A 20,391-nucleotide genomic window follows, 5' to 3' on the forward strand; every position below is an offset into this window, starting at 1 on the left:
CGCAGTGGTCGAAATCTTACAAAAAAAACTCCAAATACCGTAGCAAGCTGTTCCTGGATTTGGTATGGATCCTTATTGAGCGATCCATCGAGCTCAGTGTCTTTGTAGGTTTCTGGCTTTCAAACGGAAAGTCGTCTGCCTTTGAATCGACGGAATCGTCTCGAAGTACGACGCTGGTTCGATAAACCGTATGTCATGTTGTATCTACACTAACAGTTGGCTGGGAAGTCTGTGCCAAAGAAACAGAACAGCACCTTGTCTTTTATTCTGAATAAGAACAAGGAGAAGAATTATTACCTCTATTCCTGTATAGCGAAGCGAAAATTTAGGACCAGTTTTAAGGGCGAACAAACCTATACATTTTTCATATGATCAACTTACTTCCCTAATGCAGACATCAAAAAAGTAAACGAAGTAATTCCAGGGAAACATTGAGGTCGCAGCGGCAAACCAACAAATAACCTTCTCGAAAAAAAACTCCATGCAAAATTTCAGCTCAATCGGACTGGGGTCGCTTTTCACAACGGGACGTTTCTACAATAACGCGTATTATTTTTACTCGTTTCGAAAGATCATTTGTACGCAGTATCAAATAAGTTTAGTACAAGTATATCTAATCTAATCTTCTAAATGCGGTATAACCAACCGCGTAAAAAGCGACTTTAGTGTATCGGAAAACGTGCTTAAAAGCGCCGTTTCACAAAAAATATCGATGGAAAAAGCACAGGTGTAGTACATGAATTTTTTTTTTTGTTCATACAATATTTATTTGACACGGCACAATACAAATTAATGTTTTACGGAGCCAATTAAATCTAATGCCTTATGGTCTAGAATATCTTATAATCTAAAGGCAAATTCTTTACCCTCGCTGCCGACTACGAGCTGAAACTAAATCTAATACTAAAACTAACATGGTTTTTTTTTTGTTTCGCTGTTGAATTGGCACCTTGATGCTCTTTAAGTAGCTATAAACATGTAGCATGTATGGCGAGTTTCGCTGAGCGAGAATATCACAATATCAGAATATCATAGGGCTGTATTCCTCGGGCCCTGAGGGTATCCAAAAGTAGAGATCTGGCGCCGCAGAATTCAGCACACACCCAAACCACGTGTTCAATGTCTTGATACCCCAATCCACAAACGCAATGATTACTGCTCGCCAGCCCAATACGCAAGAGATGTGCATCTAGCCCGTAGTGGTTGGACATAATCCGAGACATCATGCGAATGAAATCTCGTCCTACATCCAACCCCCGAAACCAAGGTTTGGTGGAAACCTTGGGGATGATGCTGTGTAGCCACCTCCCCAGTTCTCCCTTATCCCACGAGGCCTGCCAGTTGAAAAGTGTACTCTGACGTGAAAATTTAAAAAATTCATTGTAGGCAATTGGTCTGTTATAAATATCACTGTTTGTTGCGCCCACCTTAGCCAAAGTGTCCGCTTTCTCATTGCCCGGAATGAAACAATGAGAAGGGACCCACACTAAGGTAATCTGAGAAGATTTTTCGGATAAAGCACTCAGATGTTCCCGTATTTTCCCCAGGAAATACGGAAAGTGCCTTACATCCTTCATCGATCGGAGAGCCTCAATAGAACTGAGACTGTCCGTAAAGATGCATTTTTCCATTAATCCCTAAGGTATACTGAATTGCAGCCAATTCTGCGACGTAAACAGAAGCAGGATTATCGAGCTTGTAGGAGGCGGTAAAATTATTGTTGAAGATACCGAAGCCAGTGGACCCGTTGAGAAGTGATCCATCAGTATAAAACGCATTGTCGCAGTTGATGTTTTTATATTTGTTATAAAAAAATTTAGGGAGCTGCTGCACGCGTAAATGATCCGGGATTCCACGAGTTTCTTCCATCATGGATGTATCGAAAAACATAGTAGAAACAGAAGTATCTAATAAGTTGACACGATTGGAGGTGTATGAGGGAGGATTTATACTTTGAGACATGTGATTGAAATACACAGTCATGAAACGGGTTTGAGATTTAAGTTCAACTAGCCTATCGAAATTTTCAATTACCAAGGGGTTCAAAACCTCACATTTGATGAGAATACGAGTAGTCAGATCCCAAAAGCGGTCTTTTAATGGAAGAACGCCCGCCAAAACTTCCAAACTCATCGTATGGGTCGAATGCATGCAACCTAAGGCAATACGCAAACAACGATACTGCAATCGTTCCAGCTTGATTAAATGGGTGTTTGCAGCGGAGCGGAAGCAGAAACACCCGTACTCAAGCACCGACAATATCGTTGTTTGGTAAAGCCTTATGAGGTCTCCTGGGTGGGCGCCCCACCATGATCCAGTAATTGTCCGGAGAAAATTCACTCTTTGTTGACATTTTTTCATCAAATATCGAACGTGACATCCCCAGGTGCATTTCGAATCGAACCAGACACCAAGATATTTAGATACCAAAACCTGAGAAATCGTTTCACCCATTAACTGTAAGTGGAGCTGAGCAGACTCACGCTTCCTTGAAAAAACTACTGTCTCAGAATTCGATACCTTGCTGTAAAGCCCAAGCAGACAAATTGTCCAAGGTATCTTGCAATGGTCCTTGCAAATCGGCAGCTTTGGCTCCTGTAACAGAGACCACGCTGTCGTCTGCAAGTTGTCTTATCGTGCATAAATTTGCGAGACATGTGTCAATGTCATTCACATAAAAATTGTAAAGAAGGGAGCTTAAGCATGAGCCCTGGGGAAGACCCATGTAGCTAATACGAAAAGTTGCCGAATCGCCATGCGTAAAATGCATATGCTTTTCGGACAACAAATTATGCAAAAAATTGTTCAAAATTGGTGAAAATCCTTGTCGGTGAAGTTTGCCCGAAAGAATGTCAATAGAAACGGAATCAAAAGCCCCCTTAATGTCCAAGAACACAGATGCCATTTGTTCTTTGCGAGCATAGGCTAGCTGAATATCTGTAGAAAGCAACGCAAGACAGTCATTCGTTCCTTTGGCACGGCGGAAGCCAAATTGAGTATCTGATAGTAGACCGTTTGATTCGACCCAATGGTCTAAACGACGGAGTATCATTTTCTCCATCAATTTCCGGATACAGGATAGCATTGCAATCGGCCTATAAGAGTTGTGATCAGAAGCTGGTTTTCCCGGTTTTTGGATGGCGATCACCTTCACTTGCCTCCAATCCTGCGGTACAATGTTTTGCTCCAGGAACTTATTGAACAAGTTCAACAAGCGCCTCCTTGCATTGCCTGGTTGATTCTACAACAAGTTGAATTTGATTCTATCTAACCCAGGCGCGTTATTGTTACAGGACAGGAGGGCAACTGAAAATTCTGCCATCGTAAAAGGTGATTCTATCGCATCGTGGTCCAGAGACATATCGCGAACAAAGTTTTGCTCAGGAACAGAGTCCGGACATACTTTCCTGGCAAAATCAAATATCCACCGACTTGAAGACTCCTCGCTTTCGTTGACCGTTATACGATTTCGCATTCTTCGAGCTGTGTTCCAAAGAGTGCTCATCGATGTCTCCCTCGACGTTTCGTTTACGAACCGGCGCCAATATCCACGTTTCTTTGCTCGGACCAAGCTTTTCAACTTGGTCTCAAGCTCCACATACCGCTTAAAGTCGTCGGGTTGACCTTTCACCCAAAAGAAGGCCTTAAGCGCGTCGGATTTTTCCGTGTAGACATCGGAGCACTCTTTGTCCCACCACGGAGTGGGAGGCCGTTCTTTGATCGTCACGCCGGGATATTTCTTCGTTTGGGCTTGCAACGCGGCGTCGAGAATCAAGCCCGCGAGGAGGTTGTATTCTTCAAGTGGTGGGTGATGTTCAATCGACTCGACAGCTTCTGATATCATTTCCTCGTATAATTTCCAATCGATATTCCGTGTGAGGTCATACGGAATATCAACTGATCGCGTGCGAGTTGAACCGATAATGGTTTTGAAATTTGAATAGGCAAATGATCGCTACCGTGGGGATCAAGGACTACCTTCCATATGCAATCCAACCGTAGCGATGTCGAACATAAAGATAAATCTAAAGCACTGGGGCGCGCTGGAGGTTTCGGAACGCGTGTCATATCCCCGTTGTTTAATATTGCCATGTCGAAGTCGTCGCAGAGGTTATAGATCAAAGAGGAACGGTTATCATTAGAAGGGGAACCCCAAGCCACGCCGTGAGATTTAAAATCTCCCAAAATCAAACGTGGCGAGGGAAGAAGTTCTATTAAATCAAAGAGCAGCCGTTGCCCAACCTGTGCTCTGGGAGGAATATATATTGAGGCAATACAAAGCTCTTTACCTTGTATTGTCATTTGACATGCGAGAGCTTCGACGCCTGGGACCGTGGGGAGGTTAATACGATAGAAGGAATAGCACTTCTTAATCCCTAAAAGTACTCCTCCGTAAGGGGTGTCTCGGTCGAGGCGAATTATATTAAAATCATGGAAGCTAAGATCTACATTTGAAGTGAGCCAAGTTTCACAGAGGGAAAATGCATCGCATTTATGCTTATTAATCAAAACTTTAAATGAATCAATTTTGGGGATGATACTTCTACAATTCCACTGTAAAATAGAGATAGAATCCTTCATCTCAGCCGATGAATCAGCCATCGAAGGATACGATCGCTGCAAGGAGGGGCCATTTAGTAGTCAACTGCTTCAAAAACGTTTTAACTGTTGGTAGAAATGCCAGCAGAAGACTTTTAAGAGGATCAGTTATGTTGGAATTTTCAAAAATCCAGTCCACAATATCTGAAAACTTCAGCACTCCAGACTCTGGCTGAATCCTGGACGAAAAAGAAGGAACAGTTGGGTTTTTTGATGTTCCTGGAAGTGCCGGAAACTCCTTACTTGAATTCAGTTTTGCCAATCCCGGAGGAGTTTGCTTCGGATTTTCTACAGCACTGTTTTGTTTCTTAGTATCAGTCACTTCAGATGGAGACCTTCTCTGTCCTTTCCTAGGAAGCCTAGGAGAAGAAAGGTTTTTCCTCTTCCTAGATTTCCCGGGTTCAACAAAAGAAAATTCCTCAACTGAATCGTCAGAATCAGACTCATCGGATGGCAAGACCTCGAAGAGATTCGGGGAAACCAGTTTGGTGGCAGCGGCCTCTTTGAGCATTTCTGCGAAAGTGCGCTTAGAGCGCTCTTTCAGAGACCGCTTGGCGCTGTTTGTACGCGGGACATGCAGACAGCTCATGCGGAGTCTGCCCACAATAAAGGCACTTTTCAGCACCCTTATTACAGGCGTCATCCGCATGTTGCTCTCCGCACTTGCCACAACGTGCTTTATTGCCACAGTGGGAGGCCGTATGGCCCAACTGTTTGCACTTGAGGCAATTCATTACCCGCGGTACAAACAAGCGCACGGGCAGACGCACCTTGTCCACGAGCACATAGCTCGGCAGAGCAGACCCGGCGAAAGTCACGCGAAAAGAGTCTGAAGGGGTGTAAGTTTTTGCTTACATTCAAGTATCTTGGCAGGTTCAAGGCTAGAATCCTTGAAAATCCTTGACACCAAAACACGCAGCTTATTCGGGCGTACTTTGGTAATTTCAGTCACGGCTGTAAACCGTGCCAGATCTTTACATATTTGCATTGTGTTCAATGCTTTCACTTCCGGCCGGAAAAATACAGCCCCAATACCAACTTTGCCCTCCGGATACTGCTTAAGCCGATGGGTAGCTTCCTGCGGGGTTCCATTCTTAACCCTTGGAACTTTGTATCCGGGAGGGCTAGGCGGTAGAACGAGCGGGTTTTCATCCCCGCGTTCGTCGTCCATGTTGGACGCGTAAGCCTCACACGCAAAATGCCAATCAACAAATAATATTGTATAAAAAACCAAGAGAAAAAAAACTACTTATCTTCTGCAGCCGCTCTCCACCGCAATCAGCGCACGGGCGATGCCAATCTCCAGTCCTTCACACAAGAGTCCGCTAGCAAAAGCTGCAGCCGCTCCAGCCACACAGCAGCACCAGTACAGCCAAACAGCAGTACGCCGGGTACTGGATCTCTCGCAGTAGCGACACAACGTACAGTCTGTGGCGTACGGTAGCAATAGGCGATGATGCGTTCCTTTGTCTTCAATAGACGACGGCAACGAGCAGCAGTGCACAGGCAATACAATGCACGGTGACCTTGAAGGCGATTACTGGTCGGCACTATCGAGATCGAAATGAAATTGCGACCGAACACGACGAGAGCACAACTCGGATAGTACATGAAATTGTCGATATTGAAAAAAAGTCACTTTGACCAGCTCCTGCGCCCTCAACTCAACAAAAACTTTGCTATCACTTCGATCAATTCGTATGGGTGAAACTTTCACTGGTGCCGGATTCATATTTTGCGTTATAAAATCAAATACCTATGCTTTTGTTCCCCTTCACGATAATTCTATTGCGCCTATATGAACACAAAAAATACAAACAAATGATTTTTTCAAGCACTTTAAGTTATATTAGTTTCTAATTCATACTCCAGATTCTCCAGAGTGACGACGTGTACACGCACGATTAATTCTCTAAAAATATACCACAAAAGATCAAAATAATGGTCGCAGTGGTCCAAAGCTTACAAAAAATTCTCTAACAAAAATATTAACATCATTCGAGTTCAGCTCTCGGTGGAAAGTTTGCGCTACAAACGCAAGCGTTCACACCGGGTGTGAGACGATGTGATGAAACGTTCTGTAGCTTTTCTCCCATACTCATTATTCTGGATGCATGCACTTTGGCCTCATATACCAATCAGCCCAGGTATACATAATGAAACACACCATCAGCCTTCCCGGTACAACACAGCCCAAGCACAAGAGGATAAATTGGTTTTCCTTTATGCCGCCTGTTCCATAGCAGCGAGCGGGAGCAGCATACGAGCTTACCACAATAATAGGCAGCGCCTTCCCAGTTTCCATAGGGAAATGCCGCAGCAGTAATGACCAGTTGCTCCGTTCCGATCCCATGTCTTCGCCATTCAGTAACACCTTAGCACAATCTACCGTTCATTCTGAACAGTTGTTACCATTCAAAGGCAGGATAGGCTGTCAAGATAATATAGACTAACCCACATTGATTACGTCACGACGTGAATGGTGCTGAACTGTAGGCTGGCAGACTGAAACTACTTCACTCGAAGTGCTTTTCTCTAATGCGTGCGAAATTGAAAATTACGACATAAGTAATTACAAGTTCTTACATATTGATACACTTTAAACTTTTTTAAAAGATCGGGACTTTATTGACTTCGGGTACATGATGGAAGATGGGTTAGTATAGCACATAACTGAAATCCTGCGACACGTGTGAGTCTTATACACGGATCAGTTTCAAAAATTATTACAGTCATACCTCGATATAAGGCAACCTCGATATAACGTAACTCGATATAACGTAACTTTTACCTCGATGTAACATAACCTTTTAAAATGTATTGAAATTGAAAATAAATGATACAGCAACTGTTTTTGGGCCATAAATTGATTCAAAAAATGTTTGTAGTAAGTTTTGAAACCAATAGTACCAATGCGAAAATTGTCCAAAATGGGCATAAGGAAGGTTTAAAAATACTAATAGGTGATGGGAAATAGGTTTTCACGCATCCTTCAGTAACAATTCACAGTCTTGCATCAATTAAAAAAAATTTTTTTTGCTTGCTCAAATTTTCTCTAAATGGGCATAAGAAAGGTTTAAAAATACTGATAGGTGATGGGAAATAGGTTTTCACGCATCTTTGAGTGACCTCTTGTATCAATTAAAAAAATTGTTTTTTTTTGTTTCTGAAAATATTTCTAAATGGGCATAAGAAAGGTTTAAAAATACTGATAGGTAATGGAAAATAGGTTTTCGCGCATCTTTGATAGGGATACCATCCGTCCTAATTTAGCAGGACATGTCCTGATTTTTAAGACCTATTTGGGCGTCCTGATTTTTTTTTATATTTTATCATTTGTCCTGATTTTCTTGAGATATTTAACTTTGTTGTGTGGCAATGAGCAGAATTTATCAAAATTGCTCAATAAGTGTTTTCGATTCCAGGTTACAACGTTCACTGCGATCGAAATTTTTCATTGGTTGGATCTCACTAGAGTGATAAGTAATAAGAGTAACTGAGTGAATCAAATATTACGAGTTATATTTGCTCATACTTCGAGGAATAGAATAACTTAGTCAAATTTGTGCCCAGAAAAGGTGTCCTGATTTCTAACTTCGACCAGATGGTATCCCTAATCTTTGAGTAACCATTAACATTCTTGCATAAATTTGTAAATTTTTTTTTGCTTCGATATAACGTGACTCGATATAACGTAACGAAAATAAAAAAAAAGTTGCCTTATATCGAGGTATTAATGTACTGTGTAATGTTTTGAAAATTTAAATGATTACACTACACATAAAACTGATAAAATGAATAGAAAACTAATAAAACGTGAAAGCAACTTGATTGGAGGCAGCATATTTAGTTTCTGAAGCTTTTGACTAACAATATTGTCAAATAATGTTGAGTCTCATTACTTCACAGAGTTTTTTTTGAAGAATGCAACTTTGCAATCACGGTCGATAATAAAATCGTATTCAGTCATATTATCACCAAATATTGCTCTCTTAACCTTCCAGTTGATCTCGAGGTACGATGCTGGCCTAACAGCATCGCAGTCGTAGGTTCGAGTCTCGACTCGGGAGAGACTGTTAGCATAGACTAAAGAGACATAGATATCCAAGTTGGGCTTCGCTGCATATAATCTCAAGGCAACACTATGAACTTGCCATCTGTAGGCCGTTGGGTGAACTAAAGCATATCCACTCGGAAAAATATCATGGTACTCCTTATCATTTCAGTGGTGAGCTTGACCAGATTCTCACACCCAGAAAAATATTATGTTACTTTCAATCAGATTTGTACGGCGGTTTTCAATCGACTTTACAATATAATCTAGATGATTTGCAATTTCAATTTATTACAACAACAATGCAAAGAAATGCTCGCGTAATTTTACAAATTAGCATGAGTCACAAAATGTAAAAATCTCATAGATACTCTCATCGAATTGTCGAAGGTGACAAAAAGAAAAAAAAAAGCTTCACATTCACTTAAATTATTTTAACATTGTTTATGTTGTACTTGACGTTCGTGAATTTTGACGAAATAAGTCATGCTATGCTTTGCTACTCGTTGTAAGTGAATTTTGAGGATATTAAGAGACGTATATAACAACGATTTTTCAACGCAGTAATGTAAAGCCTTAGTTAAAAATAGCGTTTAGCGGTATTCACCAAAATAAATATTGTATTGTTTTTAAATAGAACTTAAAAGGATGAGTGAAAATTTCCAAATTTGATTTTCTCAGTTCTTTGTAAATATTAATAAATCGAGTTAAACATTCAAGCAAGGAATAGTGAAATTGATAATGAATGAGATCACAAACAATAATCTGCAACGGAAGCTACAAACCGAATAGGAGATGACAGCTTCGTAGCCGCAAGGTTCCAGAGTCCGCTTTGATAAGCGAGTGGTCGTGGGTTCGAATCTTAGTAGAATCAGGCCATTTGGTTGTCAAAGGACTTTAACATGGGTTCATTCTCAGGCTCTCTACTACATACCCTTCCTTCAAGCTGAATTCTATAGTACCCTTGCCGACTTTCATCCTAACAAAAAAATCCCTCTTATAATAAAACTGTTCTGAGTAACGTACAATAGTTCTCTTCAGGGAATTGTAATTATGACGCGGTCTTGGCTGGAGGAACGAGGCTTCGATACGACTCCTTCCTCTTGACAAAAATACAAGTCCTACTTATAATAAACCTGACCAGAGGTGAAGCATTGAGTGCCTCTTCAGGGAATTGTGATTGTGACGCGGTGTTGGTAGGAGGAACGAGGTTCGATAAGACTCCTTCCTCTTGACAAAATAAGTCCTTCTTATAATAAAACTGATTTCAGAAGCTTTCAGAGGCTCGGTATAGTAGAGCAGTAAGCTTGAAATGTAAGGGTAAACTCTCACACACAAGCACGGATATAAATAAAAAAAAAAAAAAAAAGCGTATCATTCACTTCAATAGTGATACTGCCAATAATATGAAGTGCGGAGTACAGAAAACACCTGGGCAATATCACAATAGATCAAAATGTCTCTGGTCGCAGTGATGAGTCCACACAGAGAAAAAAAACGAATAGGAGAGCATCCTACAGCATTATTTGACGGCTGAGGCAGAATTATTAACCCAACCAGTTCCGCAAAGGGATTAAAGCTGTATAGTGGTTCTCAATCGACTATTAAAATTGGTACAAACAACAAATGAGTTATGCTAATGATGACTAGAGCAAGATACCTGACTTCATACATTTTGCTCGCAACACCTTTATAACGGTGCCCTCTGATGACCTTAAAACTGTGATTATTAGCAAAATCGATTTATCATGCTCAATCCGCTAGATGAAAACGGAAACAAGATGGCAATACCGTATAAGGATATTGAGAATTAGATGACAGGACCATACAATGATATTGAAAAACATGCTTCACCTTTCACCACATTGTCATCACCAAATAAACAGTATACAAATTAGTTCAATTTTCGTTCACGCGCAGCGAAACTCGTGTCCGCTGCATACTGCAAGAGTAACGTATTGTGTACTAGTCATCTTTGGTTATGCTTAAAAACATATTGTTGAAACGACTATGAACGATTAGTCATACTATCTTCAAAATAAATAATTCATATCATGGTCATCTCATACATTGACATTTATTATAGTCCTGTTGTAATAAATTATTATTATTATCTAGACCATATAGATTAGTCTGTTAAAAACACCGCACAAATCTGACCAAGCCTAAAAAGATAGCAATTACCTTAATATTTTTCTGTGTTTGCTCATTAAATGTAGTTCACCCAACCGCCATCATACTCGGAGGGGCGCCACATTTTTGTTGCCCCCTATTGTTGGTTGAGTTGGATATCTATGTTTCAATAATCTAAGCTGTTAGTGTCAGTAGGATCGTAGCACTAGCCCCGCAACTGTACTGTAGAAAAAAAGCCGTTGAATCGGAACGTAGCATCAAGGCTTTGCTCATTGCTCTCTCGAATGTAAATGTATGATTTATCAGTACTGTTCAAAACGTATTTAATATTATCTTGTTTTAATACCAGTACTACATGGGACGGATTTATAGCAAGTATATAATTATTTCGTGTTCGTTTAAAATTCTGTTTTAATTTTTAGCTTCCACCGCTGGTGAATGATGCAAACTTTGTTGAAGCACAGCCTGGAAAGAACCATTTTTGTGTTCTTTTTTTGTTTTATTTTAAGCATACATAATCAAAGTGCTGTTTCGCGAATCCCTTCGAAGTATACTGTCATGAACATAAACAAAATCGATATTCAAATAGGCACAGTATAATAAGTTGCTAGTTTATCTTGCGGTAGAGAACACTGAAATAGATATCGAGCGTGCCGCATAACAATCACAAAGTTATTGTTTGTGGAAGGGGTGGTCTATAAATTACGATGAATATTATTCATGCTCGTAAGAATAATCTTGTTAAAGAATCTTGTCAAAATAATCGAAGAAATATTCGTTGTCACAAAATTTGGAGAAAACGTAGGTAGTCCTGTGTCAGACCAAACTTAATAGTATCGAAACAGTGATAAAAATATTTTGGGAATGTCTTTCTGATGTTAATTTTTTGCACATTTAGTCGACATAAAATATACAAAAAATGTCATGCTAGAAGACACCGTGGTAACATAATTTAAGTCAACCTAGAACATTCAATTCAATTTGTACGTTTGGTTGAAGCGGGATGTAGTGAACAGAAAATTGTCCTAATCAATCAAAACCTAATTACGTTGTACTAATCGGATTGTAATTAATGGAGGCCTATGCAATTTAAAATATCAACCCTTCTCAGGCCGGCTCCACATTACAATGATGTTAACCGCTAATCAGAAATTTTCGCCGCCAGTCAATATTGTTAGGTGCGTAGTAGACCAGAGCGTGGCTTTTGAATATAGATGCGTGATATTAACATTTGGTGTAATGTTGTTATTAGTTTTGGAAAAAAAACACACTACCCCCTGTGCCACGTTCATATTAGTATTCCAGTACTTTCCATCAAGGATGGTAGCACGTGGCGCCAGCCAGCCAACCAGATAAATCCCGTCACTTAATTCGATTAAAATAAAATTTTCATGACAGGAAAATGATACCCATCTACCCGCTGTTGGCCGGTCGGTGATTCGATCGGTATTTAAGGGGTTATATACCTTTTTGATCGAGAAAAATGAGGGAAGTTTGAATCTATTTTTAGGTGCATAGCACCATTTTCATTGCATCAAAGCGGTATTTTTCTGAAAGTACAGTTTATCAACAACAACAAAATACGTTTGGTTTTGAGATATACCAACTATAACTGGAGTAATGGCCGTTTCCTCGAAACGCTGTTTTTTTGCAGAGGCTTTTCCGCAAAACCTAACCTTTTTTTGCCGCAAAACCTAACTGTATGTTTCAAAAAGCGATCGTTCAAGGACCGGCGAATTTAAAAACGAAAATTTAAAAAAAAGATGAAAGAAATCGGTTCAGTAGTTTTCCCGCAATCAGGATCACGGCAAAGTCATTTTTCGGAAAACACTATTCCGAGATAATCGCGTGTAAAGTTTCAAGTTTAGCTTATGCGGCCGTGGCGAGGCGCGCTGCAAATCGCTTTAACTTTCTTCCTATTGCTCAGATCTTTTTGAAAATTTGTGAAAATGTTGTATTTGAAGATAATACAATATAATTTTTTTCGGTTTTTTGAAAACTAAAAAGGTATATAACCCCTTAAGGCTCATGTATGAAGCGGCGCAATGCATGTAGTCGGTAGTAAGGTAGCTAGCAGAATGTGAAATAAATACCAATATCATCGTTTCGTTCAATCATTTCGGGATTTGCTTTTGGATGCTCCCGTAGAAATATAGGAAGGTACAGTATTTCCAGATTTAAAATCCATCAAATTGAGCAATCACGAACAATACGATTCACAATCACGAAATCAGTGAGTTTCCACTTGTAACTAAAGCTTTCTTTATTTAGAGAATCCGCAACTTGGTAAACATATTAAATAATCCAAAAAAGGTATTTTATTGCACTTTCAGAGAAAAATATTTGAAAATTATTCAACCATTCGTTGAAGGAAATTGTGAACTTTCTTTGGAGTTCGCGCCATCTTTTTTTGCACACACATTCCATCTACCTCAGCGGCTAGCTTGTTCCAATTTCTTGCCATCTCTGCAGTATCCCGCATCACATTTCCAGACTTCCTGATTTCTCTCTTGATTATTGCCCAGTACTTTTCAATTGAACTTGCTTGGTTGTAAACCGTTTAGTGCACCATCTTGCTCGTGATAAAAACTTTGGTTTTCTGTTGACAGCTGCAAATTCCTTGCCACCTAGTTATAAACGATAGAAAACGATATTTTTTTATTGAAACAACTGTATTATTCTTTAACAAAGTTTTCGTCGAGAGCAATGAACTCGTTGTGATGGTCATTTAATATTTGATGGTTTTCAATTCTACGTTTTCAGTCGAGTAAAATCACTTGCCAGAGAGCCGCATTTTCAACAGGGAAAACAGGAAACAGTCTATCGGGGCTGAATCTGGCGAATATGGAGAGTGGGTAGTTTGTAATGCACTGCCTCAAATTTACCAATCGTATTGCGAGTGAGAGCGTTGTTATTGTGAAAGAGCACGCTTTTGTTCGCCGGTTGTTTCGCCTAAAGATAACACCGGTAAAAACAGGTGTTATCCTTAAGCTCAAACTAGGAACAAAATGAAAGATTATAGCTTTTTAATCGTTCAGTGACTTTTGGTGCCCCTAGTAAAGACAACTTCTTCAGACTTATAGGAGTTTTCCCAACCAGCGTAGAAGTGACGAATCCGGCGAGCAATTACTCTACAGTCTTTTAACGCACTTTTGCATACTCTAGGGGCACCAAAACTCACAGGAATGGCTAAAAAGCTACATTTTCAGAGTAACTTTATGGTTTGAGCTATAGGGCAACTTTTTCGCTTTTGTCGACCGGTATAAATTTCCATTCCACTGTCACCATATTTTTTCCTGTATGCACTTCCTCACTGCGACCAGAATCGTTGATCTATTGTGAAATATGCCCGAATGTTTGCTGTATCCCGCACTTCTGTTATTAGCAATACCGCTATTGAGAAGGGACATGCTTATTATTATTTTTTTTTTATCAGTGCTTGTGTGTAATGTGCTACCCTTCTCCTTTTACACGCTTACGGTTCTCCTATACCGAGCCTTGTTCCTCCTACCAATATCACCAATTATAATTTCCTGGAGAAGTTCCGTCGTTTAGTTGATTTTATCTATTGATAAGAGGGACTTATTTTTGTTAAGAAGAAGTCACGCAAAGGTATTGTAGATTTCAACGAAAAGGAAGGGTAAGTGGTGAGGAGCCTGGAAATAAACCCATGCTTAAAGTCCTTTTTGACATCGAATAGCCTTATTCTACTAAGATTCGAATCCACGACCGTCCGCTTGACAAAGCGGACTCTGTAACCTTGCGGCTATGCAGCCCCCCTCACTGTCACCATTCATCAAGATCGGTTTGTTATTCTTCACGCTCTGCTTATAGGTTATAAGACCATGGCAACGTGTTAAAGTTTTCGAGAGTTCTGCAAGTAGAGCCAATTCCGCGATCTGAAGGATCTCAAGAGTTCTACGAAACATAACAACTCTAATTACGAAGGCCTCGCAATTGACCTGTACACCAAACAGTTGAACGCGAAGTAATGATTAATAATAACTAACAAAAATTTGAGATCCGAATCGGAATGTAGTTCTGAAGTTTTACTTTTATGCAGACAGCTTTAACACAGACTGCACAAAAATAAACGATTGTACAGAAACAGATTTAGCTATTAATATATTCTTATTTATATTTGATCTTTATACAGTTAAACGAAGTAATATACAAAAACGTTTATTCATCAGACTCATCATCAAAATCTTACCCAAATTTTACAACGACATCCTTAGAGGAATGCACTTGTTCTGGAACCAAGAGACTTAAAGTAACATTCATTGTAGAGAAGCGGATTTTGTGTCGATTAGATGCTGTCCACCCGCGCACGATGTCTGCTTTAAAAACACTCATTCGCTGTTCAAGCATCTTGCGCGATTTTAATGAACGATTCAATTCATCAACGATTCCACGATGTGGCAAAGGATTCTTGGAGCCATTTTCAAAGAAGTTTCTTCTGGAAGGTTTTTTCAGTGTCTGAAAACACGTCACGATTTAAAAAAAAATCACAGGAGGGTTGTGTGCAAAGCCACGACCGCAAAATTGAAGTAGAATACTTTTACAAGAAAGATAACCCGGCTGCTTGCGCGTCAGTCATTTTGAAATCGGATTTGTTTCGTTTATACCGCTTGTTAGGCACATTTGCATTTGCAGCAGCATCAAACCTCAGTTGCAGTTATTAATAACCATTTATTATGCTCTTCCAAATACATTTTGTAGCCTTGAAAAAGGCCAATTGCTGCAATTGCAATTTTCATTCAATTATTGCATAAATATTTCATGGTCAGATAGCGTGCGATATCCGCTCTGACATAATAAATTTTTCGAACGTTGTGGAATGATATAACTGGAAAAATTGGTGTGTCTAAATTATTTCCAGTTATACCATTCTACAACGTTCGAAATATTTTATTTCGTATATCGTAATACTCATGTACGAAAAATACATCTCATTCATTCTAGACCCGCCTTTATTTTCAGTTCCTACAGATTTTCTCGATTTCGTAACACGGATGTACAAAAACGATTTCTTGTGGACATTCTGTCGAGCCGGACCGATAGAGCTCTTATTAGGGCAACAAATAATATGTATTGTGTCGTGTTGTGCGGCTTGGACGTAAAAAATGTTCCCGTCTCCGTGTCGCATGGAAGCAAATTGTTGCGTGTTAAATATTGCCGATGGTAGACATGAGAATGAAGGTCGAAATTCTGATAGGATGTCAAACTTTAACCGTCTTCTTCACGACATTACATCCTTGTTAATAAAGTGTTGTGAATTTTCTAAAACAGACTCAGCATCGTGAGCAGAATGTGCCGAACTTTTCTGTTTGAAATCGGATTTGTTTCGTATATACCGCTTGTCATGCACAGTATCAACAAATCATAATAAACATCACACTGCTGTTCATTTGCAGCAGCATCAAACCTCAGATGCAGTTTATTATTAACCATTCATTATGCTCTTCCAAAAACATTTAGTAGCCTCGAAAAAGGCCGATTGCTGCAATTGCAATTTTAATTCAATTATTGCATAAATGCTTCATGGTCAGATATACCCGCTGCAACTGCTACGCTATTCGTAGCCATGTCACAGTTGTGGTCGCTATACGCTGCCCCTGCATCAGCTGGCCCAGCTGCTATCGATGCTGAGATCCGCTGCAACTAGTGTGCTATCCATTGCTACCCACAGTTGTGGCCGCTATCCGCACTGCTACTGCTACTGCTAAGGGATGACTGCTATTGTCGCTGTCAAGAACTGTTATGAGCGGCTTCGGCTGAAACAAGCTCCTATATAGGTCAAATAGCATATTTTCAATTGCAAGGTATATGATCCTGTCGACCGTGCTTGGGAAGCAATCATATAACGACCAATCAGAGGTCGAATTTTTTGTTTTGACAAGGCTTGACTATTTTCAATATAACAATAGTTTGAATAATAAAATTACAATTATCTTTATTTGAGAAGAATCTTAAAAGATTTTCTAATCTACTGCTGCAAGAACGAAGGAAATCCATCGAATACTAACCGATTTATTAGCATTTAAAATTGGACATATTTTTCACTTTTCTCGGTTTTAGATTTTCATTTGACATCCCTATGTAGCCGAACTTCCTGAGAGAAGTATTCTACTTCAAAACTCATGAATTAAAAAACATTGCATAGGATTATGAATATAAAATCATGATATATCATAAATGCGCAAACATGCGCAAGTTTTTTTTCTGGACGTTATTAAGGACACTCGTATCTACTCAAAAATGAGTTTGCTTGTGCACAGAAACGCCCAGAACGTTGAAAAAAACAGTTTCGAAGCTCAATTCGGAAGGTAAAATATCCATAATTGGCAATGCAAAATATATAGTCAACAAGACACCATACCCTCCATCTAAAATGTTCAAAACTTAATGCATACCTTTCATCTGAAACAGGCCCATAAAATAACCAATCCATATTTGAAACAGGACGCATAAAATCACCAATATTATAAATTCCAACGAAAAAATCCCAAAATTTCGTATTCAAAATCTGCTTTGCTTTTGCCTTCTAGTTTGACAGCTGTTGTGAGCGAAGAACAAAACAAATAAAAGCAAAATAGTGGTATTAATTATGGGTGTTCAATTATAATTTTGAGTTTTGCAATTTATTTCAACTTTTGCACTCAAATACCAGGAATAGATTTTATAGCAAAGAAGAAAATGAAGAAGCCACTTGGCCACTTTTCTCTCAAAACTTGATAATCAATTGACAGATTGTGCACATGTAAACATTACACTCTAAACTAGTTTTACCCGAAATTTCATCAATTTTCACTCACATAACTTACAAAGAAATACTGTCACTCGGGGTGAGATTGTGCCATACAAACCCATTGTTCATCTGCCATCTGATTGCGATCACGAGACTAATTTTTCTTGAATAAGTTTCCTCGCATAATTAACCAAGAAAGACAAGCCTTCTGATCAGGAAGAGTTGGCTGACAAGTCATCTCACAAGGCACAATCTCACCCCGGCTGACGGTATTTCTTTTTAACATAACTTGCGAGAGTAAAAATTGATGAACTTTTCGGTTTACGGTAGATGAATTTTTTTCGAGTATCACGATTAGTATTTAAGCTCAATTTAAATTGTGCAGATATTCCGCAATAGGGTTTCGGGTGCGACAATGAACCTTATTAAATCAGTTCATCTGCGTTTTCATTGCCTTCAGTACCGCAATCCCCTGGTATCCAGTGCAAATTGACAGAGTTCAAGTTGACAGAGCACTCCCAGACTATTTTTTTCTTAAGTTTGCAGTTACATAAAGACTTCTACCTGCTTAACGATCAGAAAAATGCAAACTTTCACGTGATATATATTTCTTCGCAAGCAAACGAAACTCCTTGGTACCTTCAAAGCTCCGAATATAGCGTATATCTGTGCTTGAAATGTTTTTGACCAATTTCCCATTTTTTTTTCGCTTGTTTTCCGTCGGTCTAGTTCCGCCACTGTTGTGGCCAATCACCGACGCCCAGGGAGGCGACTCCACACCCAGGACCCTAACTCACGACCCGTTTATTAACGGACCGGCGCCAACGGCTTTACTTCCTCATGCGATGGAAGGCGTGATCCCAGAGATTTTTCGCCTCAGAAAATCTCCCGGTGTCGGCTAGGATTGAATCTAGACCAGTTGGGTTGGTTGTGAGTGGATCACGCCACCTCACAACCATCGACACCTATGTCGGCGGTGGGATTCGAACCCAGGCGTCGAGCGTGGTTGGCGGAGACGTTACCAACCACACTAGGCCCCCGCTACCAATTTCCCATTGCCCCTAATATCTGTACTGCAGAACCAAAGATTGCCGCACCTATTTTTGAACCCATTTTTGAGCCATCCGAATTAAAAATACTGTTGAACCTCGGCTGCAATCAGTTCAGATTTTAATTTTCATTATAGACACTTTATAAAACTTTCATATATTTCATTATATTTTGTAAGTAACTATTTATACACGTACTTATGCCCAATTCACTTTTCAATGCTAACAAACTACGTCAACACTTCCTCATTGTTAAGCTTGGAGACATTGTTGCAACAAAAACATCGATTAATTTGTGTTATTTTCACAAAAAAAAACAAATGAAAAATGTCACTTTAATGATTAATGATCTCCCATTTTACCGTATTGCCATACATCCTGTGTTATTAACCATTATAACAAACTAACATTGTTCCTGCATTTCTTTGCTTTGTTAAACAATACACTAACAGCAATCTAATAATAACCCAAATCAGTGGCACTGAATGAAAGTCTAATAATTTTTTTATTTTTTCTGTGCTTTTTCACCCTCCCTGACACGCTATCTCAACTGGAACTTATGTCTTGTGCATAATCATTTCACAACATGCGGCTTTAAACTACATTTTCTTCGTTGCTGGCATTTAATGGGCACACCAAAAGACGCGAACCAGCCTTTGTCGCAGGACACTGGTGGGCTCGGAGCAGGAGGTGGAGGAGGAGGTGGAGCAATGGTTGGAAAGAATCAGCCCCAGCAGGACGCGTTGTCGCTAGCCAACATGAACAGCGTCGACAGTCTGCTTGGCGGCTCCGGCAAGGGCATTCGTGGCGACCGCAATGCCTTATCCCCATCGATGATGGCAAAGTTCCTCGAAGACGAGCTGAAATCCAGTGAGGCACTGCTCAACTCTCCAGCTAAACATTGTGAAACTTGCGTTTGCACCAGCAGAAGTAGCACCTCGCTGACAAGTGGAGCACTGATTTTAGCTGACCTACTAGAAGACGGACAGAAGCAGTACAGCGTCGGAACTCAAACGGTCATTAAGGGAGAGACCAACAATTCATTGTGTTTAAGATGTAACAATAACCTGAACTCGCCGTCCCACAACAACAGTCCGTACATTATGAAGTTGATCAAATCCAGTGACAGTGTTATATCGGAAACCAAGAGTAGTGTGTCGGATTTTCTTACAACGCCGGATAAAACTTCACCAAACAACGGTAGTAATGGTGGGCAAATTCCCCTGCAACCCACCAAAAAAGACGATTTGATGGTGAATCCGATTCTTGGCCATCATCGCATCAGTGACAGATCAAATGGAAATTATAACAGCACTTCACCGAGCTCGGAGCAACCAGTACCATCGACAACAGTTCTTTTGGGTTTGACAAAAAGCAACACCATGCCAACTTCAGGTGCTGGGAAACAACTCCCAGGAGGTGTGGGTAAGAAACCTTTTGATGTTGCTAAGAATAAAATACAAAACTCCGCGGCGAACTCATTAGTCGGCAACAAATACAGTAATGATTCGCCTTCGTACATTATCAAGGATATGGATCAGATGAGTGGCAGTCTGCAAACTCCCAAATCGGGTGTTGATGGTGGGGGAGGCTTGGAACATATCGGTGGAGCGAATAAAACGACAAGCAGTGGAAGGGGTAGTAATATGTACCATGCCGTCGGTAGTACTAATAGCTTATGGAGTAGAACTAGCAGCAGAGATCCGGAGCGAGATGGTGCGAGGATTTTCGAAAACTTCAATCGGAATCTCATCAAAACAATTAAGGTATGTGTACTTTCCAATACGTTTTGAATTTGTCTGCTT

General features: G+C 39.9%; 1 protein-coding gene across 6 annotated transcripts in view; it reads left to right on the top strand.

Moving 5' to 3' along the window:
- The window catches only part of LOC129719985 (tight junction-associated protein 1), a 93,194-nt gene that overhangs the window by 68,494 nt on the left and 4,309 nt on the right, over positions 1-20,391 (top strand). For all 6 annotated transcript variants that reach the window (XM_055671389.1, XM_055671390.1, XM_055671391.1 and 3 more), the window contains one exon: positions 19,229-20,352. In XM_055671389.1, coding sequence (XP_055527364.1) covers positions 19,229-20,352 — 1,124 coding nt within the window. The remainder of the gene's footprint in view (positions 1-19,228; positions 20,353-20,391) is intronic.

This window comes from Wyeomyia smithii, chromosome 2 (genome assembly GCF_029784165.1).
Source record: "Wyeomyia smithii strain HCP4-BCI-WySm-NY-G18 chromosome 2, ASM2978416v1, whole genome shotgun sequence".
Classification (NCBI taxonomy): domain Eukaryota; kingdom Metazoa; phylum Arthropoda; class Insecta; order Diptera; family Culicidae; genus Wyeomyia; species Wyeomyia smithii.